The following is a 23468-nucleotide window of genomic DNA, read 5'->3' as shown; positions in this document are numbered from 1 at the left end:
CTTTTCTTTCTTTTTTTTTTTTTTTTTTTTTGGTTTTTCGAGACAGGGTTTCTCTGTGGCCTGTCCTGTCCTGGAACTAGCTCTTGTAGACCAGGCTGGTCTCGAACTCACAGAGATCCACCTGCCTCTGCCTCCCAAGTGCTGGGATTAAAGGCGTGCGCCACCACCGCCCGGCTCAGAGAATGTTTCAAAAAACCAAAAAAAAAAAAAAACCAACCAAAAACAAAACCCAAAAAACCGATTACTTACAGAGCCTTGCTATGTGGTCACAGATGGTGGTCTAGTGTTTACAGTATCTCGCAGTTCACTTTGCAGTCCGCGCCCTATGCAAGCACGGTGATTGGGTGCCCACCAAGGGCCGCCAGGGCGCGCTCGTAGCTAGGCGCGAGGCCGCTGAGGGCGGGAGGCTCTGTGATTGGGCGATGCCGCTGTCAGTTAGCCGCGGGCGGGGCCGGGGGCGGGAGGCGTGGCGTGCATGAATAAGGCGCGCTTCAGCGCGTCCAGCGCTTCGCCGCCGCCCGCCGGACTACGAGGCGCCCCCTGAGGGGCGGAGGAATCGGGCCTGGGGAGCGGGCGCTGAGGGAGGAGCTAGGTCGGAGCGGCAGAGGGCCCTGGCTGGCGAGGAGGTGGAGGGCTGAGGCCCGGAGGAGGCCCCGCCGCGATGGGCAACCTGGAGAGCACCGAGGGCGGCCCCGGCGAGCCGCCCTCCGTCCCGCTGCTGCTACCGCCCGGCAAGACGCCGATGCCCGAGCCGTGCGAGCTGGAAGAGAGATTCGCCCTAGTGCTGGTGAGCCCCGCGCTGCTGCCTTCCCGCCGCCCCCCACCCCCCGCCGGGTCCCGCCCGGGTCCCGCCCACCCCCGCAGCCCGGTCAGCCCCTGACCCCGCCAGCCACGCCGGCCCGGGAGTTCGGAGCAGCCCGTCGGGGGTCGGGGAGGAGGGGTCCCCCAGCCCCTGACCTGCCCGCGGTCCAGACTCCTCCCCACTTCCCTCAGACTTCCCGGTCGCCTGCCGGAATTCCATTCCCGGGACCTCGCTGGTGGGGCGATTTCGGAAGCTGTTGGGTCCCCAGACCAAATCGGGCTTTTCTTCCCGTGTGAGAGTGGGTCACGAGGCCATTCCAGATGTTTCGGGGGTGGGGGGAAGAAGAAGGAACGGAGAAGGGGCTGGCTGCTCTTGGGAGGGGGGTGGAATAAGGAGTGATACCATTCTTAATTTCAGAACCGCATCCTGCTAAGTCGGAGTGCGTTTGCCAGGTCTGAACATGTGGATAAGCCATTTGACTAGGCTTTTTCGTCCCAATTGAAACAATACACAAACCATTCCGCCTGATTCTTTTTTCCCCCCTCGTTTCATATTAAGCCTTGGTGACTGGTTTGGGTTCCTTTGCCTGTGGTTCTTTGTAGTCCTATGGTTTCAAAAGGGATGGTCTATAAAGATGCCCTTTCAGAGCCGACGTTGGGATGCGGGTGGCTTTGTGACTAGAGAGGTAGCAGGTACCACTGAGATGAAGCTGGACCATATGTTGAAGCTAAGAAACTTTAGAGAAACCTGAACATCTGCTAACAGAGAAATCTGAAAACTTGGGGAATAGCTCTCAGTTCCCCCGAGGAACTCTCAGTAAGAATTCTGGTGTATCGTTGGCATGGCCGGAGGGCTGACTCTGCCGGTGAGGAGGGATAAGTTGTAGACTTAGCAGCCTTATTGGATTTCATCTGCCTTGGAAGAGGGTGATTAGATCAGTTGGCAGCAGTGGAACTGTCTAGAGATCCTGGCCTTTGCAGTGTGGAGAGCCTGACATCAGCTCACTGGCACCAACTTGGACTCAGAGAGTCCAGGATGTTCCAAAGAGTTGTTCCAAGGGAAGCAGGCAAGGATCCCAGCTTTGGTACTTGTTTCATATCAGGGCTCACATGGAGGAGACCAGTCAGGAAATGAGTATGCTTGCACACCTATGATGTGTACCGCATAGAGAGGCCGTGGTTTAAGACACTGACTTGGGTTAGGATTCCTGGCATCAGTGTCCTGAGCAAATCACCTCAGGCCTCAAGCTCTCCAAGCTCTGCTGACCGCCTGTGTGGATCAGATCATGTGTCTCCACCAGAAAGCCAGGAGTCTGTGGTCTTGACTCAGCACTGATACAGCTTCCCCAGCCAGAGTGTTTCTCAGGGGTTTCCATAAATACAGAGGGGGTTAGGATGCTCTCATCTGACAGGAGCTGGCGTATCCTGTGACTAGGTACCTAGCATAGCCTAGCTACCTTCCTCAGATAACTCCTTTTGTGGAATACAAGTGATCTCAGATCTGAGTCACTATTGAGATAAACTTCAGAGTGAACATTTACTGAGTACATAGTGCACCGCAGACTTCCACTTTCATTACATCTACTCAACAGCCCCATGGGGCAAGTGCTGTTACTACCCACATTGTAGAGAGAGTGGGACTCCAAGGGATTAGGTAGTAACTTAATGTTGACCACCTGACCAGAGATGGAAGAAAACAATTCTGGCTTGAACGTCGTCCGTATCTTACACCAGGATTCTAGTATGTCACACTACATCCGCCAAATAGCCTTTCCATAAACCCAGTCAGTTGTGTTGAAGCTGGTGAACTGGGAAAGAAGGTAACAAAGGAGCAGTTTGTCTGTTTTATATCATCCAGAAAAAGAAAGTAGCCCACACTGAGCCACTACCCAGTGCTGATACATCACACGCCTGTTTCTCACCGGCCTAGCAGCACTGAAGCATCGGCTACAGCTCCTGTTTGCCATCATGAACAGTGCTGTGTTGAATACCCTTTCAATGTATAGTTTTCCTTAGGATAGAAGCTTTAAATTGAGCTTGCTGAATTATAGGTTATAAATCGTTTTTTATTTTTTTTAAAAAATGCATTTATTACTATCATGTGTGACCACTGGCATACAGGTGTTATGGCTTGAGTGTAGAGGTCAGAGGACAACTTTTGGGAGTCTGTTCTCTCCAACATGACTTCTGGGCCTAGAACTCAGGAGTTTTTACCTGCTGAGCCATCTTGCCACCCCTATAATGCTTTTAAGGTCCTTAGTGTGTATTTCCAGATTATCTTTCAAAAGCCATAATGTGATTTGGTATGGTAGTACATACCTGAAATCCCTTGTGAGGTTAGGGCAGTACAAGAACTTGTCATAGTTTCACAGTGAGATACTGTGTTGAAACCAAATCTTCATCCTCCAGAAAAATTAGTGTCTTCCAAGTGGGATGGCTTTTCCTTTTGATTATAAAGTAATATATTTTAATTCAGCAGATTTGGAAATACTGAAAGAAGAAAATCACCTGTACTATGGACTAGTAATTGTTTTCTAGTAACATTTTGACATACTTAAACATTTTAACAATTAAGATAATACTCGGGATTGTGTTGTAAACTGAGTCTTTACAATTTTAAGCATTTTGTATCTTTTTGTTTTGTTTTTCAAGACAGGGTTTCTCTGTCTGTGTAGCTCTGGCTATCCTGGAACTCACTCTGTAGACCAGGCTGGCTTCAAACTCACAGAGATCCACCTGCCTCTGCCTCCTGAGTGCTGGGATTAAAGGTGTGTGCCACCACCGTCCGGCTCTGCTTTTCTTTGTAAACCACTTCTGGATGATTTAGATTTTTAGGAACTTTTGTTTCTTTGATTAATACAAAATGTTATCTTGTTTTACGATGATTTTTCTGAATATTTTGTCGTCTTTTGTTTACCGTTTGTCTTTTGTTCTTTGTTGGGATTTATTCTATATCCATATGTCTATGTAATAAATGTATATTTTCTACAGTCTCACATCGTATGTCTTTTTCACACATGAAAGAGTATAAATAAATGTTCTGTAAGGTTACTGTGGAGTTCTTGGAATTGCTCCCTGCCCCTTATGCTCTGCGTCGTCTCTGGAATGAGAAGTCTCTAGTGCTGGGCTTGTTGGGTCTGTGTGTCCCACAGCTGGGGGTAGTACAGGTGGCTGTCACACACTCTGCCTCTAAGAGAACTACTGCCACATTCGGCAAGAACAGGAACAGGTCTTGGTGGAAATAACTAATCTTCAGTGAAGTGAAAAAAGAAGCCAAGGTGGAGAGGAAATGAAACCCGCAGATCTTCCCCTGAGGCTTCTTCGGAAGGCTAGTCAAGGTCTACCCTGTGGTCAAGACCAAGGTATTTGCCCCAGGCTGACTGTGTGAACCCAGAAAACAGCAGAGCAGTCTGCCTTCAGTCAGCGTGTTGCCTGGTCTGCTCGGCATCTGGCCTCCATTTTAGGGAGACATTTCTCCTGCGTTTGAGCTGAGCTGCAGCAGTGGCAGGGAAGGCTGGGAGTTCATTTGGTTTAGGAATACTTTTGAAAAATAGACTGTTTCCTTTGAAGATGGAGAAGGTGCTGTCTGTGGTCACTTAACCTCCCTTCCCTTGTCCCCTCTGGGCAAGAAACTTCAGGACTCACTCTGAACAGTTGTAGATGAGCAGGGTTTAAAGGTTCACGATGAGGAAGTGGAGTGGGCAGGAGATGCTAGAATGGAGCTGAAGTGGGTAGCTCGAATCCCTGAGTTTTCTCTGCTTTCCTTCCCTCTGGAAGAGTGAATCCCCTAAGGTGTGGAGGCACCCGGTCCGCTGAATAGCCTCCTTGTGCCTTTGTTTCCCACCCTCCTGACTGCTCTGTCTCCAGTTTGCCGCCTCCTGCCCTCTCTCCTCCTTTCCCTGTTCTCTTATCTCTTCTGTCACCTTACAGCACAGGTGTGGTCTGGGAATGTGTGTTGGTAGGAAAGGACCTGGAGAAGTTTGGCATATGTGGGAGCAGAGTCTTTTCCGTCCTGAAGTTTACTGATCTGCGTAGACTCAGTTTGTCACACTTTGTGACATTGAAAAGTATTGTAAATGACTTTAAGAATCCTAAGAGACTGACTGAGTTCTTTCCATGGCAGGGTTTAGGCTGTCCTATACCTGAGGAGTTTAATTCTTGTCTCCATCTCATTACCTCTGATTTCCTCCAGGGCTGGAGTCACAGCCTGTCGGGTTTGCCACTGGGACCCTAGTACAGAGTAACAAGAGAGATGTGTACTTTTGTTCTTCTCATCTCTGTTTCGGTTCAAGGGAGATTGTCACATCATTCAGTTACCCAACCCTTTTCCAAGTGAGGGCTGGGCTCGTGCCTGGGATTTGGTTATTTTAGGAGATGGTTATTCTGTTTTAAGAACTACTTAGACTTTAGAGTTTAGCTCTTTTTGCCAGTTTCCTTGCAGGGAATTGAAGAACCAGTCACTCTGTGTAGTCCGTATTTCCCCTGAAACCATTTTAAAAAGTCCCCCACCCCCACCCCCACCCCACCCCCCGCCGAGGAAATAGCTGGTTAGAGGTTTACTGGCTCAGATTGGATTTTAAAGAAAGGCTGTGGTGTTATAATCAGGAGACTTAGGCTCTGATCCGGTTTTGTAGTCTTCTTTTTTATCTAAAAGGCTGTGGACAAATCTTATAACTTAAACTTTTTAAATTTAATTATTTCTTTTTTTTTTTTTAATTTTATGAGCATTGGTGTCTTGCCTGCATGTATGTCCTTGTGGGGTGTCAGGTCCCCTGAAACCGAGGTTACAGACAGCTGTGAGCTGTCATGTGGGTTCTGGGAATTGAATCCAGGTCCTCTGGAAGAGTAGCCAGTGCTTTTAACCACTGAACCATCTCTCCAGTCCCTAATTTAATTAATTTCTAGTCATTTATTTTGTTTTGTGTATGTATGTGGACATATGTGTGCCACAGTGTGGGTCTGGAGGACCAAGGACATCTGGTGAGGGTCTGTTCTCTCCTTCTATCAGGTGGGTTCCAGGGAGTGAACTCCGGTTGTCAGCCTTGGTGGTTAGTGTCCTTACTTGCTCACCATTGCACCATCCCAAATCTTGTAACTTTTCTGAGCCACTTCTGTTTTTTATGACATGAGTGAGGAAAACTTCTTAGTCTACAGCGTTTTAAGGGTACTCCTGAATCCTAATGTGATTTTCAGCCGAGGGAAGGGTTGGCCTTTTTTGGAATTTTGGGGAGCAAGCGAGGATATTTAGGTTATCACACTAACTGATGCTGTGTTCGATACACAAGTCCAGGGTTGTTAAACATCCAAAGTGAGTTTGACTCCTGCACTTGCTTGTAGTCCCAACACTTGGGAGGCCAGCCTGAGCTACAAAGGGAGATTTTGTGTATTTTTAAAACTTTTTTTAAAGGAATAAAAGTAAAGATAGAGCCATAGCTTATGAAGTTATACCTTAGAAGTAGATGTATTTATTACCCCTGCCTATGAGGTAGTACAGTACAGTAGGCTCTGCCCTAAACTCCGCCAACGACTGTGGCGTGTGCATGCTGTCTCTTCCCTTGTCAGTCCCTTAGACCAGTGTGTAATGATAAGCTTTTTTAGGTGGGAATATTTTATCGAGAAATATTTTTTACAGCTAGGGTAGAGTTAAGATAGAACTCCTGATCCTCTGGCTTCTACCTCCTCCCTCAGTGCCAGGATTACAAACATGTGGTACCATGCCTAGCTGAATTTGAAGTGAATTGATAGTGCTTCTTTATTTCTGAATACTAGATCCCTTTGAAAATCTGTTCAAATCCATGGTCTCCCTCATTGCATATACAAGGTCTTGTGAGGGGCTTTGGGCCTGTTCTTGGATCTACCAGCAAAGTGGATTTGATTGTCAAAGGATAGAGGGTGAGGAGACTCTTAATGCCAACAGTGATCTGAGTGTGTGGTAGGAGGAAACCCTAGCTAATCAGATAAAATGATGCTTCTGCTAGTGGTAGCAACAAAGGCATCTTGTTGAAATTTGGTTGGCTCCTATTCAGAGTGAGGCGTTCGGACTCCTTGACACTGATCAGACATTTTTGGTTTTTCAAGACAGGGTTTCCCTCTGTGTAGCTTTGGAGCTGCCTTGGAACTTACTTCATAGACCAGGCTGGCCTTGAACTCACAAGAGATCCACCTGCCTCTGTCTCTGTGCTAAGCGCCCAGTGATTAAGGATCTTTTGTCGCGGGGGTCTGGCCTACTCTTTTGGGGTAGAGGTCCAGTTCTCAAATTCTGGGAACATCTAGGTGGGAGTAATTACATGAGTTTTGATAAGTCATGGGGAACAAACAAGAGTTGATGAGTCTTGACCTGTGATTGGAGGCACTACCTGAGGAGCAGCAGCACCTTTCCTCTGGGCAGTGTTCTCCCAGAGTGTCCAGGTAGAAGGTAGAGTTGGCTCCCAGCACGTGTAAGAGGACTGGGAAGGTCTGTCTTCAGCAGTTGCTTTACCTCTCCTTTTTCTTTGTTTCTCTCTCTTTCTTTCCTGAGACAGGGTTTTTCTGTATAACCTAACCCTGGCTGTCCTGGAACTCACTTTGTAGACCAGGCTAGCCTCAAACTCAGAGATCTACCTACCTCTCTCTGCCTCTGGAGTGCTGGGATCAAAGGTGTGCACCACCAACGCCCAGCCAGAAAGGCCTTTTTTTTTTTTTTTTTTTTTAAACTGGGCCATCTCTATTCTTGGAAGTGTTTCTCCAGAACTGACTACATGTATGCATAAAGGTCCCTGCTGGGGACACTCAGTGATGCTGCTTAAGGGTTAAGAAGGGGGCAGGGGGCTGGAGAGATGACCCGGAGCTTTAAGAGCACTGGCTACTCACCCAGAAGACCTGGGTTCAATTTCCAGCACCCACATGGCAGCTCTCAACTGTCAGTGACTCCAGGGGACCTGAGTTTAAAAAACAAACAAACAAAAGGAGGCTATAAAGACATTTAAAAAAAAAAAAACTTGATTTTTTTTTTCATTTAACTTACTGCTCATCCTATGAGTTATTTTAAATTTTTTCTCTTCTTTTTCAATATACAGTCTATGTGTAATTCCCCCTGGTTTCATCTCCAAAAATATACATTATTCTCATCATTTTTCTTTTTCTCTACTGCCACTGTTTCTATCCAAGTCAGTATCAGTTTAGTTGGTGTTACAGCCAGGCAACCATTTTCTTCTTACCTCTCTCCATTCTTCATTTGTTCTCCACAAAGGAGGCAAATTTAAAATCTTAGTCTTTCATTCAGAACATCCTTTCTACATTAGGGTCTTTGCTCAAGCAATATCTGCCATGGGTGCTTTTAGCCTGGATCTTTAAATGACTTGTTTTAGTTTATAACTTAGGGCTTTTGCATCACCACCTCTCAAAAGTCAGCCTTGCTTATAATTTTCTGTCTTAGAATCCTTTGTGTTTTCATTTTGAAATTTTTATTTAATTGCGTACTTATCTTTCTTCCTACATTACTGATTCCCCGAGGGTGGGGACATTACATCTGCTTATCATTGTACAGCCAAATAGCTGGGAGTCATCATTTAATTTTGTGGCAGATGATAGGAGTGTGTGTATGTACAAAAATAATAACCTAACAAGGTAGTTCAGACTATAATACTTTATAATAGTATTTACATGCTTGTGTGTAAATATGTAGAAAAAAGGCCTAGAAGAATCACTACCAAATTATGTTGCCCTCTGAAGGGAAATGAGGAGGTTGGGTTGAAAAAGACTACAAACATTAGGGTAGACTGAATTTCTCAAAAAAAAAAAAAAAAACATACATTTTTATATTATGTATCATTCTTTAAAGATAAAAATGGAACTGGCTGGTGGCGCCTCAACTTTAAATGATAGTATTAAAAGTTTCTCTTATTTACAGCGAGCCAAAAGATGAACAGGAGAAAGCAAGGACACCGTGAGACTGGTAGTCACGTCCTCCCTGTCGCATGCCTGTGGGACCTGAGCACCAGTTCTCACAGCAGAGAGACTAGAGAGATGCCCTTCTGCCCTGAGTCTGCATTTTAGATTGTTGAGTGCAGGCATAGTTTCTCAGACATAGGAAGGTTGTATATTTTTAGTCTCTTTCATTTCAAGTCCAGTTAAACTTGCACCTCTTTCCTTGGCAGAGCTGCAGTGACATCAACCAAGGAAATAAGCTCTGAACTTCACTGAACCCGAACTTCCCAGGGTTGGCTCAGCAGCTCTGACCCCTACAGAAATAGTTTTCACTAGATTTTTGTCTCTTAGGAAAAGGATAGCTAACAGTGTTTTTAAGTAACGAAAAACAGAAAAAGAAGATATAATGAATGTGGCCACATTGGGAAGAGGAACATGTGACATCTAGTGACTTTCCAAATAATTCTTGATAACATTTACTGGATGGTAATGGGATGCCAGCACCAAGCAGTCATTTTGGCACAACCCATCTTTTTTCTTCACCATGGCTATATAAAGCAGGAGTTGTGTTTCTGTTTTGTTTGTTTGTTTGCTTCCTTGCTTTTAGATTTTTTTTTTTGTACACATTAAAGCTGGATGAAGGATCTCAAACATGCTCTCCCACTAAGCTACATCCCCAGCCTGAAGCAGTTATTTCTGTTTTATAGATTGGAAATTGAGGTCTAGGAAGGTTAAGTGCTTCAGGTTTGAATCCAAGCATTCTGACTTCAAAGCCCTTGTTGTATTTCTGTTTGTTTTGAAACATGATCTCACACTGCAGTGCCTGACTAGCCTGGAGCTCACTAGTCCACACAGGTGTCTAACTTACACTTCGGCCTCCTTGTCACGGGATTGCAGCTGCATACCACCACACTGCCTCCAAAGTCCACATTCTTTTTGTTTGTTTGTTTATTTTTTAGTGTTTTTTTTTTGTTTTTTTTTTTTTTTTTTTTTTTTTTTTTTTGAGACAGGGTTTCTCTGTGTAGTTTTTCTGGAACTTGCTTTGTAGGCCAGGCTGGCCTTGAACTCACAGAGATCCACCTGCCTCTGCCTCCGGAGTGCTGGGATTAAAGGAGTGCGCCACCGCTGCCCGGCTCTGTCTTGCCTTTTTTTAAAGGTGGAAGGGCGGCATCTTGTAGTAAGCAATTTATAAAACAGTGCTTAGGGTTGGGGAGATGGCTCAGTTGCTAAAGTGCTTAGGGCCTGAGTTTGATCGATAGCAACCATATATAAAACCATATATAAAAAGTTGGGCAAGGTGTTTATATGCCAGTAATCCCAGTGTTGGGGATACAAGAGGATCCCTGAGTCTTGCTGGTAAGTCGGTTTTGGTGACCTCCAGCCAGATTTACTGAGAGACACTGTCTCAAAAAGTTTGATGGCAAGCTATTGAGAAACACACCCAGTATCAAGCTCTGGCCTCCACAGTCATGTTCACACGTGCATAGGTACACATGGGTACATATAGATACACAAAATGCTTCGATTGTGGTGGATTCTCAACAGATGTGCTTCACCGTATCATGATAATGACCAGTGTTACTCTCTGGCTGCCGATAGTGGTGTGCATGCTATATTTTGGGAGGTGGGGGTGAGACAGTACCCTTTCCTAGTTAATTGCCCAGGCTAGGTACCTGGAGTCCCTCTGGACGGCTGCTCGGTTTGCTTTCCCTCTACAACAGCCACTCTGTAGTTGGCCTGCTTTAATGAACTTGATGGTTTCCTTGCTTGAGTCTTGCGGGACCTCACTGTTCTCCATCTACCATCACAGCCATATGCTAACTTCTGAAGTTGTTGTGGGAAACTTTCTTGGAATAATGAAATTTCAGGAGACAGAAAACAACTGCACACTCAGGGAACTGAGAGGCCAGGTTGGTTGATGAGAATCCCAAAGAGGTCTGAGAAGCCATCGATGGTGATCAGGACCCAGACCATGTGGGATTTTGCCAGCCTAAGTAAGAAGTTTGAGAGCAGTTATGGGGATAGTTTTCAGGCATGGTAAAGCCCTACCCTGCTTCTTTCATAGTGCTGGGTGCCCTGTGGCTGCTGGAGAGAGTCCTGGAGTCTATCCTGCTTAGCCAGCAGCCTGCCTGAGGGCCAGGATCCTCTCTAGGCTGTGGAAGAGGGTTGACTCTCTTTATCATTTCAGGTTTGACTGGTGCTCAGCCCTCAACTGCCGTACGAACCCTCAGGCCAAAAAGGGCAGTGTCTCTGCTAGGCTGGCCCCAGTGTTTGGCGTGCCCATCCATGGCCTGGACCTATAATTTGGTGGGTTGGCTGGTTACAAAAATAAAAAGTGCGACCTATAACTAAAGCTGAGTGGATTCAGTGAAGAGTGAGCTTTTAATTTGCCTGGGCTGTACTTACTGGAGAAGCAAGTCTCCTCCCCAGGCATAGCTCCAGGTTCTGCATTAGTACCTGCTATAGGGCCCTTTAAGGGCTTGTGCCTGGTGCTGAGATGTGGGGACTCTAGGGGAAGGATTTGGAGGGCATCTTGGGGTTCAGTGATAGGCTTGATATAGTTCCCTAGGGAGCAAACATTATTCAGTCTTGTCTCTCACATTCGTTTCTCCTGTTTGATTGCATTAGCATCCATCCGTCCATTCATTCATACGTGTTCAGTAACACTAAATGATTTTTGTATTTTAGGCATTAATGATATCACAGTGAATAAGAGAGACAAAGACGCTGGCCTCAGAATTCATATTGTTGATGAGAATAATAAATAAATGTACAGTGTATAAAATAATATTCAGTGCCACATAGGAAAAAGAAAGATAGACAGTAATGGGAATGATAGTTTAGATAAGTTGATCATGTATTTTCTGTGGCTATTGAAGTATAGGAAAAAAATGGAAAAATGACAGGCTACTTCTATAGATTCTAGATCCCGGCAGCTGTTTCTCAGGAAGAGGCTCCCTGTGTCAGTATAGTCAGCCTGGGTGGAGATGAGAGGCAGTGCCCTTCTGGGGGCCCAGCTGGTTCCTAGTCCCCGGTGGGCCCCATTCAGAGCTGGGGTTGTTTCTTCCAGGCTCCAAATGTCAACTGTCTTCAGGGTGGGCAGGGTGCTGATTAACTGTAAATAGACACCTGTCTTCTCGGGATTTCTCAAGTCTGGTTCTCGGGGTTTCTGAAGGGACTGTGCTGAACAGAGGAGGACTGTGAAGCTGGGCCTGGGAAACAACTGCAGAGGTGACAGGGTGCTTCCTTCCTGTATCTGGGTGCACCCTTGTAAGAGCTGAGCTGAGGGGATTTGGATTTGAATCTGTTTGTTTGTTTTTTCAAGACAGGGTTTCCCTGTGTTATATCTCTGGCTGTCCTGCTGCTTTGTAGACTAGGTTGGCCTTGAACTTGCAAGAGGTCTGCCTGCTTCTGCTTCTTGCCTGCTAGGATTAAAGAAGTGCGCCACCACCAACCTGGCCTTGGATTTGAATCTTAGTGCACTGTTTTTTAGCTCTGGTTTTGGACTAGTTCTCATCTTTCTTGAACCTTAGCTTTAGCTTTTTTACCTGTATAATAAGGATAGCAGTACTTGCTTTCTAGGGGTTTCTATAAGAGTTAAATGAAGCCGGGCGGTGGTGGCGCACGCCTTTAATCCCAGCACTTGGGAGGCAGAGGCAGGCGGATCTCTGTGAGTTCGAGACCAGCCTGGTCTACAAGAGCTAGTTCCAGGACAGGCTCCAAAACCACAGAGAAACCCTGTCTCGAAAAACAAAAAAACAAAAAAACAAAAAAACAAAAACAAAAAAAAGAGTTAAATGATGTATAGAGGATCCAAGGCGGTGTTTGGCATAGTGGGGTGCTCAATAGAAGTTAAGAGTTCATATGTCCCAGACTGATCTCGAACTCCCTATAGGCAAGAATGAACTTGAGTTTCTGATCTTTTTGCTTCCACCTTCTGAATACTGAGACTACAGGCATGCTCCACCAAGCCCAGTTTATGCAGTACTGAGGGTCAAACCCAGGACCTCATGTGTGCTAGGCAGGCACTCTACCAACCAAATTGCATCCTTAATCTAAGAAGGAATATTCTAAAGGCATTAACCTAGTGAATCAGGGGTCTTGTATTAGGAAACCAAATGAAAATGTTCAATAAATGAATTATTGGAGCTTGAACTTAGTAGTTAAGAACATTTGTTGCTCTTCAGGGGACCTGGGTTCAATTCCCAACACTCACATAGTGACTCATGATCATCTGTAATTCCAGTTCCAGGGGATCTGAATCCCTCTTGTGACTCCTGTGGACACTGGGCATGCATATAGTACATATCCATACATACAGACAAAGCGTTCGTGCACATAAAAACAATATGAAACAGAAAAGAAGTGTGAATTACTGTTCGTGGGCAGAGACTGTGTTTTCTGCACCTCTGAGTTGCAGATTCACTGCACTGCCCTCCACATGCGTCACATTGCTTTGCCATCTGATGTTCGACTAATCACAACTTGTCCATAGCTTTAGAGACTCCAGGGACAAGGGTAACCCTAGATTCCTGTCAGCCTGCCTTTCAGTGCATTTTGTTTGTGGTGCAGCCATGGCAGGTTCTGATTTTTAGAGCATTCTCAACTTTGGCGCTTTTATTAAGGCCAGGACAGCCATCACAGGCCTGCTGAGGTTGGGGACCTCTGGGTTGCTGTTCTGTGGATTCATTTGTAGGCTGGAGATTCCACAGCCCTTTCTCCTCAGTGCAATCCTTGGGGATGATACTCTCGAATGGATGGGCCAGAAGATATACAATTAGGCAAGAGTCCCTTTACTTTGGACAGACTTCTTGTTTGTGGCTGTGGTTATTTTTGGGAGTATGAGCTTCACATAGCACTCATTTGTGCAGGCCCTTGGTAGGTAAGACTTGGTGAGTCCTGATGTCTGAGAAGAGCTCGCATCTATCTGCTGGTTTTATTTGGGTGCATCGGTATGAATTCTAGATTAGTAGTCCAATAGCAGCTCTTAATTGCTTCCTTTGGGCATTTTAATTACTGTTAGCATGGTAGGTGACTAAGGGATTAAGAATCTCTTGTAACCACAGAGAAACCCTGTCTCGAAAAACCAAAAAAACAAACAAACAAACAAAAAACAAAAACAAAAAAAGAATCTCTTGTACATTTATAGAGCAACAGGTCCTGGTATGTTCCCAAAGCATTTATTTGTCATTTCCCCAAAATATTCATGTTAAAAGTTGTGAACATAATCTTTGGACTTGAGGGGTGGCCAGCTGAAGAGTATGAGGAGGCATTTGGCCTCTCAGTTGACTCCTTCCAAGAATTGTAAAGAAACCATCTAGTACTTATTACTCCAGATACTCGGGGAGATGTCAACGCAAAGCCATAAAAACCTTAGTGTTGCCAGCTGCTCCTCCCACCTTTTTCCTGAAGCAAAGCTGGTGAAGATTCTTTTCAGTTTTGCAGGGACTGAGGCAGTGAGTTGAAGATGGCCAGAGTGTCATCTGCCCTGCCTAGAGAGTCATCTGCCCTGCCTAGAGACAGGGACAGGAATGGTGTTTCAGCCATCAGAGGCTCAGCAGGTATAGGGTAGCATTCATTCACCCAGCAGGCATTTATTGAGGGCTTAGGACTGTGTTAATTGCCAGAGAACTAAAGATGACTAAGACAGTGTCTACCCCAGGAGTTCAGGCTGGAGGGGGAGCCAAATTCACTGAACATATAATTACACTATGTAGTTAGGCGAGGTTCTGGTGTAGATCAGCTGGAAGCTTGGCTATAGACTTGGGGAGTGCTGCTTACAGGAGAAAATCACTGTTGGCCAATGGGATAATAGGACTTGGACAGAGTAGGAGAGAGAAATCACTCCAGATAGAGAGAACAGCTTGGCCATAGACATGTAAGGGAGTCAGAGTGTGATGTGCTCCGAGAATCTTTCCAGAGCAGCTCACTGCTGTTGAGAGGTGCAAGCTGAGAGCAGTGGGAAATGAAGCAAAATGGGGCCAGGAGGCCTTGGATGCCACATAGAAGGAACTGTAGTTAATACTTCTTCCAAGAGAGTGTCATGGTCAGATTTTGAGTTGTGTGTAGGGTCAGTCCCATGGGTCCCATAGGAAGAAGTCAGCAATGAGGAGTAATTGAGTAGTCTGTGATGATCGTGGGAGGCACAGTGGAGACCGAATGATGAGGCTTGGCTCTGGGAGCGTGAAGATGAGAGAATGAACACTCAGGATGGCAGCTTGAGATTTCTAGCTTGCTGGGTTAGTTAAATGGATGTTCCATCAGCTGAGGGAACACAGGGACCTGAGAATGGAAAAGATGAGACTGGTCTTGAGACATGTGAAGTCGCAGAACCAATGGGAATCTGGGACTAACATCTACTGGGAAGCTGGAGATTTATTGATGGAGCTCAAAAGAGATGTTGGAGACAGAACTATATATTCTAACTGGTCAAGTAAAACCTGAGGCTTTTATATTCTCACAGCCTAGCCCTCTAGAAACAGGGAGGGACATTAAGAGGACTTACGTAATGCCCCGGAAACAAAGCAGAATTGTTGAGATAGTGAGGTGGCTGGAGAGTGACTTATGGTCAAATTAGTCCTCAGGTTTGCAGACCACGGTTAGGCCGGAGGAAGTCAGAGGCAGCTGGGAAAGTGAGGGATTAGAGGTAAGCCAAGAATGCTAGAAATCGTCTGGTAACATCTTCCCCTAATCACTACAGACAACCAGACCGTGACCCCACAAGTTTTGTGAATTGTCCAGATTCCTCCGGCTGTTGTGATAGCCTGACGGCAGCTTCTGAACTATCTCCCGAGCTCTGGTCCTGCCTGTGGGAAAAGCCTGTGTGTAGCTGCTCTAGCCTTCAGAGTGGTTGGCTTGTGTCCCGTGGGAGCTGTTCTGCTACATATGCTTGTGCTTTAAAGCATGACAAAGAGGTAATCATCTTCCTATTTTACAGTTGGGAAAACTGAGGCTTAGAAAACTTCGATAACTTCTCTAGACGTTATGACAAATATTTTAAAGCAATATGACCCAGATTCATGATCTTAGTCAAGGTCTCCTGACCGACACTCAAATCTGAGTCACCTTTTGCTTCCAAAACCAAAACCTTTTTGTTGTCCTTTTTTTTTTTTTTTTTTTTTCCCAGACAAGATCTCACAGTCAGTTCTTGGCTGGCCTGGAACTCACTAAAAATTCTGCTTGCTTCTGCCTCTTAAGGGCTAGGACTAAAGGTATATGCCACCACTACATTTAGCACAGCCTGGGCTGATGCTGTCTGCAGTATTTTGTAGAGTTCAGGGTGTTACTCAGCTGTAAGACCATGTTGTGTCCAAGAGGACAGTTTCTTTTCTCTGTGGCTGTGCACAGTACTCTTACTGAGACACTTTAAACTCCAGGTGTGTGTACACACCTCGGTCAGCTGATTTCACTTGATCCTGCTAGTCACGGGAGCACCATTTAATGATCAAAGCTATCAAACAAATCCAGTTGGATCTTCTTCAATTAGAAATGGAGTTCTCCCACCTTCCTCCATAAAAGCTGATGGCAGGACATGTTAGAAAAGCATGTATGTTGCAACTACATGTCTGGTCTTAAACTGGATTCTAGTACTTTTTGTTTGTTTTTCTCACAGTTTTTAAAGACAAGATTTCTCTGTGTAACAGCCCTGGCTATTCTGGAGCTCTCTTTGTAGATCAGGCTGGCCTCGAACTCAGAGATCTACCTGCTTCTGCCTCTGCCTCTACCTCCACCTTTGGAGTGCTGGAATTAAAGGCAGGCACCACCTTGCCCACCCAGCTGGTTCTAGTACTTTCTATATGACCTTGAGCCAATTGATCTCTCTCTAGTTCTTCCCTTACTGGGTTAACAAGTGAAGGCGCATTTACCTCCAGGGGTTGCTGAGGGCAGTAAATGAGATAATTTGAGACAAGTGCCTACTGTACGAAATGCCTGGTAATGTTTCTCTTCTAATCTTTGATCCTGGGTAGAAGGTCTCACTGTGTAGCCCTGGTTGGCCGGGAATTTGCTATGTATACTAGGTTTCAAACTTATAACAGATACGCCTGCCTCTGCCCACCTAGTACTAGGATTAAAGGTGTATGTCATCACAAATGGCCAAAAGCTATTAGGATCTCTTTATTTTTTAAAATGTCACATGAACATTTTTTAAAAATTGTATGTGTATGTGTTTATGTGTCTTGTTCCTGGTGCCTGCAGAGGCCAGATAAAGGCATCTGATTGTCTGAAACTGGAGTTACAGATGATTGTAAGCCTCCATGTGGGTGCTGGAAGTTGAACCTGTGTCCTCTGGCAGAGCAGTCAGTGCTCTTAACCACTGAGCCATCTCACCAGGCCCTCGGGGTCTCTTTAGGTCACAGGAAAGGAACTCTCAGTGGGCCAGTTACAGGAAGGTATTCTCATCTCATTGGCTAGTTCAGTGGAATATAAAAGACTGGAACAACTAAAAACAGTATTGAGATGTGGGTAGCTGTGCATTGAGATGTGGGTAGCTGTGCATTGAGATGTGGGTAGCTGAGACCTCTGTCAAGCTGTGGCCTTGAGGGGTAACAGCTTTGGAAAACTTGGAGATTGAGAGTAGACTGAGTTCATTATAGTTCTTCCTACAGAGGACATGCCCCATTTAAGAGTCCAAAAAGCAAGGAGAGACAGAGGATTTGGAATGCCTCTTCCTGGCCATGTGATGTGTGACAGATATGTGATATGTACCTGGGGCTGGGCCTCATTTTACCCTTCTATAAAGCAGGAGTCATGCCCCACCCACATGTGTTTAGAAGTAGGAAGGGATTCATTGAGTTTTATGGTTGGATAATAAGCTCCTGGATTTATTATGAGACTCCTGGAAAGTCAGAGTAGGGCCAAGGCAAGTGCACTGGGTGCTGGAGTGCTACCTTCCGTCAGCTTCTCCTGTCTCCTTGGATAGCCAGTTTCTACTAAATTTCTTCTGCATATGCCACATAGTCTTGCCTAGGAACATGTGTGTTTCATGCTAAGTTCATCCCTCATACATACAGTTCATACAGTCTAGTTCAGGATATCATGCAAAAGATGAACAGTGAACAACCGAGGAAAAAAATTTTTTTCTATGACAATTTATAATTAAAGGGCTTAGCAGAGTGCTTGGCCAAGAGTAGATGTTTATGAACTACAGCTTCCCCTCTCAGTAAATATGCGAGAGTTTTTGCAAAGCAAAAAAAGATTCTCTGGGCTGGTGAGATGGCTCCATGGGTAAAGGACGTGTATTTGATCCCTGAAACACGCATGGTAGAAAGAGAAAACTGACTCTGATTTTTACACACACAGAGAGAGAGAGAGAGAGAGAGAGACAGAGACAGAGAGAGAGAGAGAGAGAGAGAGAGAGAGAGAGAGAGAGAGACCAGGTCCTCCCCTGGCACAATGTGGGTGTAGAAGACATTTACGGCGTCACCTGACTTTTTGCTGTCATCTGTGTTCAGTTCTGTAGTATTCTTTGACATTCCTGTAGATGGCAAGTCCTTGGGCAGCGTCTACTTTGAGCTGTTTGCCAACAAAGTTCCAAGGACAGGAGAAAACTTTTATGTTCCGAGCAATGAGTACAAAGGATAAGGGTTTCTCTTTTCACAGAATTATTCCAGAATTCATGTGCCAGGGTGGTGACCTCATACTCTATAGTGGCACTGGCTTCAAGTCGTCCACAGGGAGAAATTTGAAATTGAGTACTTTATTCTGAAGCATCCAGGCCCTGGCATGTTGTTCATGGAAAACGATGGATTGGTGCTAATAGTTAGAGTTTTCATACCCCCTGCTAAGACCGAGTAGTTGAGTGGAAAAGTCTGTGGTGTTTTGGAAGGCGAAGGAAACTATGAGCCTCCATGGAAGCCATTTATCACTTTGTTTGGGTCCATGTACAGCAAGCCCAGCATGAAGATAACTATTACCGACACTGGGTCACTCTATACTGTTGATTTGTGTGTATCTTTGTTTTTTGTGTTTTTGGTTTTTTTTTTTTTTTGTTGTTGTTTTGTTTTGTTTTAAGACAGGGTTTCTCTGTAGCTTTGGAGCCTGTACTGGAACTAGCTCTTCTAGACCAAGCTGGCCTTGAACCCACAGAGATCCGTCTGCCTCTGCCTCTCAAGTGCTGGGATTAAAAACTTGCATCTCTTTGCCCCCAGCCTCTCACTGCAATTCTTTAGGCTTCACATTTTCCTTAGTCCTAAGTAGCTGGATTGTAAAGTTCATCATTATAAATGAAAACTAAGCAAGGAAAAATGCTTGACTATAATTGTTAACAGGGAAATGAACCATGCAGAAGCTCCGGGGAAATAGTATACAGAGGTCTGGGTGGTTGGTTGGGAAGGGTTCATGAGACAAATTTTAATTATCCAGGAGAGTCCTGAAGGGTATACAGGTTAGAAAGGCAGCCCAGAGGGCTAAGGTACTTCCTGGTCTCAGAATAGGTGCTATGTAGGGGTAAACTTCAGGATTTGGGGTTAGATCTGACTCCAATTCCAGCCCTTTCAAGTATTCACTGTGTGACCCTAGGCAAGTTCCATAACTTTTCTTAGCCCCTTACCTATAATACATAGACAATAGTCCTTTTTTAATATTTATTTATTATGTATACAATATTCTGTGTTCATGTATGCCTGCAGGCCAGAAGAGGGCACCAGACCTCATTACAGATGGCTGTGAGCCACCATGTGGTTGCTGGGAATCGAACTCAGGACCTCTGAAAGAGCAGGCAATGCTCTTAACCACTGAGCCATCTCTCCAGCCCTCACAATAGTCCTTCTTTTACAGGATTAGTTGAGGTAAAAATCCATAGTGCTTATGACAGTTTTCTCAATAAATGTTAGATTTGGTCATCATTATCATTGTAATTTCATTAGTAGTATCACCCTACTCATTCCTGCTTGCTTATCTAGTAGTATATAGACGCCTTTGTTATTGGACTGTCTTCTGCCACTAATAATTTCCTAGTGCACACTATTACAGCAGATCACTGTAGATTCCTGGCTTGATGTTTTTGTGCTTGTACATATCTGCTGATACTGTGTCCTGATCTAGAGCATGACCATTTTCTCTGTTGCTCTGCCCTCTCCTGACTGATGTTTAATACAGAATCCTGAAACTTTCTTCCAGTAATTCCCACTTGCTTCCTCATCTAATCAGACGCTGTCTCCCTGGGACCCCTTGGGCAACCTCTGCCTCTTCCTTAGCAGAGTCAGTCACAGCTCGCCCTAGTCACTGCTCACCCTAGCCTTTCTGGTCAGCCTTGCCTCAGGATATAAACTTTCCAAAGATAGTAATCACTCCTTGTTATTTCCTATTCCCAGATTCTAGTTTAGTGCTTAATATGTAGTTTCATAACTAAGTGTTGGAATAAAAATCCTGAGCAAAGTTTGCATTATGTGTAACATTTTCTATGCAGGTTCTGATGTAGATGCTTACATATGCTAACTTAATTTCCCCAGTCACCATATTATATTGCCAGGTAGATACTATTCCTATGTCCATTTCACACATGCGGAGACTGGGGGATAACAAGTGGGCCTTTGCCATGTCGTTTTTACATGTAGTTATTTGGGAGTGTGATTTGTGACAGCTATTGGGTTTTGATTTAGGTAGTAATAGGTAGGAGGGATTTAGGACCATAGAAGTGTTGGTCACAGGCAAATTCTGGGGCCAAGAAATGGCAAGAGGGCCAGTTCCGTGAGAGCCCAAAGGGTGAGCTGTTCAGAGATGCCCAGGCCAGCCTGCAGAGCAGCTAGCTCCTGGGTGCCTTCTGGTAAAATGTGAGGAGCAACCAGCAACCAGGACTTCTGTAAGTGATAAGGAACGAGAGTATTTCTGAATCAAGAAAAAACACGATTCACCTTATGTGCCTGGGTGTTTGAAGTTTCATTCCTGTTCCTGGGGAAAGGGAAGGAAGTGCTAGAAGTAGTGATGTCCGTAGAAGGTCCGGTGCCCCAAGGGCTGAAGTGAATAGTAAGAGCGTCAGTGGAGTGTCGGTGGGAGAGCAGGGGACGGTGTAGGTCAAAGGCCGTGTAAGGGAGACTCACTGAGTCCCAGTGAGAAAGTCCCAGTGAAAATCTCTGTGGTATGAGAGAGAGGGATGTGACCCCAGGAGTTATGAGTTGCCTGAGTAGTGGTGCTTGCCTCTTGGGTCCCAGAGAAAGAAAGAGGACCCAGACTGGCTAAGAGAGTGGCAAGCTGTGCCCAAAACTCCTTGGCTTTGGAAAACCTGTCACCCCCCACCACCACCATCGGAATAGTTTCCATTCTGCGTAACTGGGGAGTGTGTGGGTCTGGCTAACCACGAGGAGGGGCTGAGGAGCCAGCAAGTGGATCAAGTTGCTGTGGTGGTGGTTTTCATTGGGCCAATGGCTCAGTTGGAAAATGACATCAGCAGTTTTGTCTGAAATTGGGTACCTTCAACTGGTAGGCAGAAGGGTGTCCTCAACTAGAAGCTGGGCCCAAGCCCTCTGTGGAAGTTACCTGATATTAGGTGTGAGAAAGTAGTACAGAAGAGGGTAGAGCCTAGGCTTCCTGGTCCTGGGGACACTCTCATTTTCCTTTTGTCACTCTCCACATCCAATAGAGGAATCCTCCAAGGTGACGAAGAGGTCTCAGGGGTGTAATTGTTAGAAAAAGTCCTCTCTGTTTGAGTTGTGCTGGGACCTAGGACCCATCTTCATCTGATTTGCCATGTGTGAATTGCTGAGATCAGCTGGAGACATCTGGCTAATCCATTTCTTTTTCCTGCAGGCTGCTCAGGGACTTGGCCCATAACTGCTCAGCAAGTCATTTCTGGTTATAGAGTCATCAGCGACCACAGGAGCACGTTCTCCAGACATAGTTCTCTGCTGGCAGCTTGTTCCCAAAATGATGGCTTCAATTAAAACAAATCCAGAAAGGCAGACTTAAGCCACTGCAGACACTTAAGTCAGAGAAAAGCACACCCACTTTTCTGATGCCATAAGGAGCCCCAGCAACTTCCCTTTTTATTTAATAGCAACCTTGGAGAAAACTGTTTCGGGGAGTGAGGTGGGGGCTGGGTTGCTGCTGTACTGTGAACTTATGAAGTTTGGCAGAAAAGTGCTGGAGTCCCAGGGTCCAAAGGAGGTGGCTGCTGCCCTCCCTGCTTCCTGTTTTAGAATACTGCTGGGCAGGGGGCTGGTGGATTGTTTGCCCCGCTCACTCCATCCATCTGTGCTTTGAGTACCTACAAAAATTTGGCCCCTCCTATGATTCTCTTTCTGGAGTAGAACAGCTCTTATCCAGAATCAGTTTGTCTCCAAACTCAGACTTATTCTCTGAAGCCCTGCTCTGGAAAGGATAGAGGAAGTGGGTGAGAGGAGCAGTCTTAAGCTTTGTTTCCCAGGCTTGGCAGTGAAGACTGGATTCTGGGTTGGTGAGGGCTGCAGGAAAGTCTGCCTGTCCATGGGTTTCCATCTCCACCCCTGCACTACCCCAGCCAGTCATGGGCCTGGGGAAAAGTGTGGGCGTTTGGAGGGGCTGCTGTGTTTCCTATGTCTGGATTTTCTAATGTTAGCTTGTGGACCTTTGATTAAGCTCTGATTTGTTTGTTTCCTTTTGACAGGATTGCAGTTTTGGGGGTGTTGGGAGGGGCTGTGCTGAAACAGTGAGATAAACAGTGATGCAGAGGCGGCAGCAGCGTGAGTCGGGTGGGGCTGGCCGGGCAGCCCGCTGTCTGGGCGGGCTGGGTGGAGGAGGACTCCTGCCCAGCATACTGGCCAGCTGGCTTGTGTTAAAGCACTGGCTGAAAATAGCTCTCATTGTCTGGGAGCTGCTACTGCAGCGGAGCTGGCTGTGGCCGCCAAGGGGCCAAGGTAGGAGGGGCTGATGCCTCCTACCTCTTGAGCGCTCATCCTTTGGTAGCAGTGCCCAGCTGGCCACAGCTGTGCCCATTGCCTACCAGTGGAGATATGTGGAAGGCTGGCTGGGCTGTTCCAAACAGTGCCCTACTGATGTGTGGTCATGGGCCTTGTGCCTTATGTTGCCAGCTTTGTCACTGGCTTTGGGGCAGACTTGTTGATTGGTGAAGGGGATCCCATTAGGCTGGGAACAATGCTAACTCTCCTCCTACAGCAGACTACACAGTGTCCAAGCTTTTGCTTCTCCACTATTTCCTACCTCTGCTCCTCTGTCCACTAGGTCAGCAGCGTGCTGAGAAAGCACTTCATGTCCCCCGTGTGGAGGCTTGAGATTCATTTCTCCAGGAGTCTCCATCCTAAACAGAGCTTGGAGCATCTGTGCTCCAAGACAGGTCCAGCTTTGGAAACTTTGTTGGGAGGTGGTTTTGCAAAAGAAAACATTAAAAACAATCACCAACTCTTTCTGTTTTTGCTGAAAGTAAACACCATTTGTGGCTGTCCCTGAAGTTTTCACAGTCCTTTTCCCAGGGATGTTCCAGTGTTTCATAGTCTCTAGGAGCTATGCCATTTTTGTGTCTGTTCACAGATTTGTCATGATGAGCGGGGACTAGAAGTAATGTAGCAGGGAGTTTTGGGTACTTCCTATTTCTGTATGCTGGGTTTTCCCCAGGCTTGGCCCAAGAAGACTGGTAGAGCAGGGGTGAGTCCCAGATTAGGCACACAGCTTTTAAGGAAATTCCAAATATCCGGTATTTCCCTGTCCTTGCAGTGGGAAAGAAATGAGGAGGGGCTAAGCGGACAAGGCCTGCAGGAGAAAGGAACCTCTGAGAACAGAACCCCTTCCTCTTCCCTAGCTTTTTTTGGGGCAGACAGGGATCAGGTTGGGCG

General features: G+C 45.9%; 1 protein-coding gene across 4 annotated transcripts in view; it reads left to right on the top strand.

The window, feature by feature from the left end:
• Nucleotides 1-519: 519 nt before the first annotated feature.
• The window catches only part of Fmnl3 (formin like 3), a 58532-nt gene continuing 35583 nt past the window's right edge, over nt 520-23468 (top strand). For all 4 annotated transcript variants that reach the window (XM_057791929.1, XM_057791927.1, XM_057791928.1 and 1 more), the window contains exon 1: nt 520-787. In XM_057791929.1, coding sequence (XP_057647912.1) covers nt 662-787 — 126 coding nt within the window. In that variant the 5' untranslated portion in view covers nt 520-661. The remainder of the gene's footprint in view (nt 788-23468) is intronic.

The sequence above is a fragment of the Chionomys nivalis genome, chromosome 17 (assembly GCF_950005125.1).
Source record: "Chionomys nivalis chromosome 17, mChiNiv1.1, whole genome shotgun sequence".
NCBI lineage: Eukaryota > Metazoa > Chordata > Mammalia > Rodentia > Cricetidae > Chionomys > Chionomys nivalis.
The sequence above is the reverse complement of the archived record's forward strand: the minus strand, read 5'-3'. Positions and strand labels throughout refer to the sequence as shown.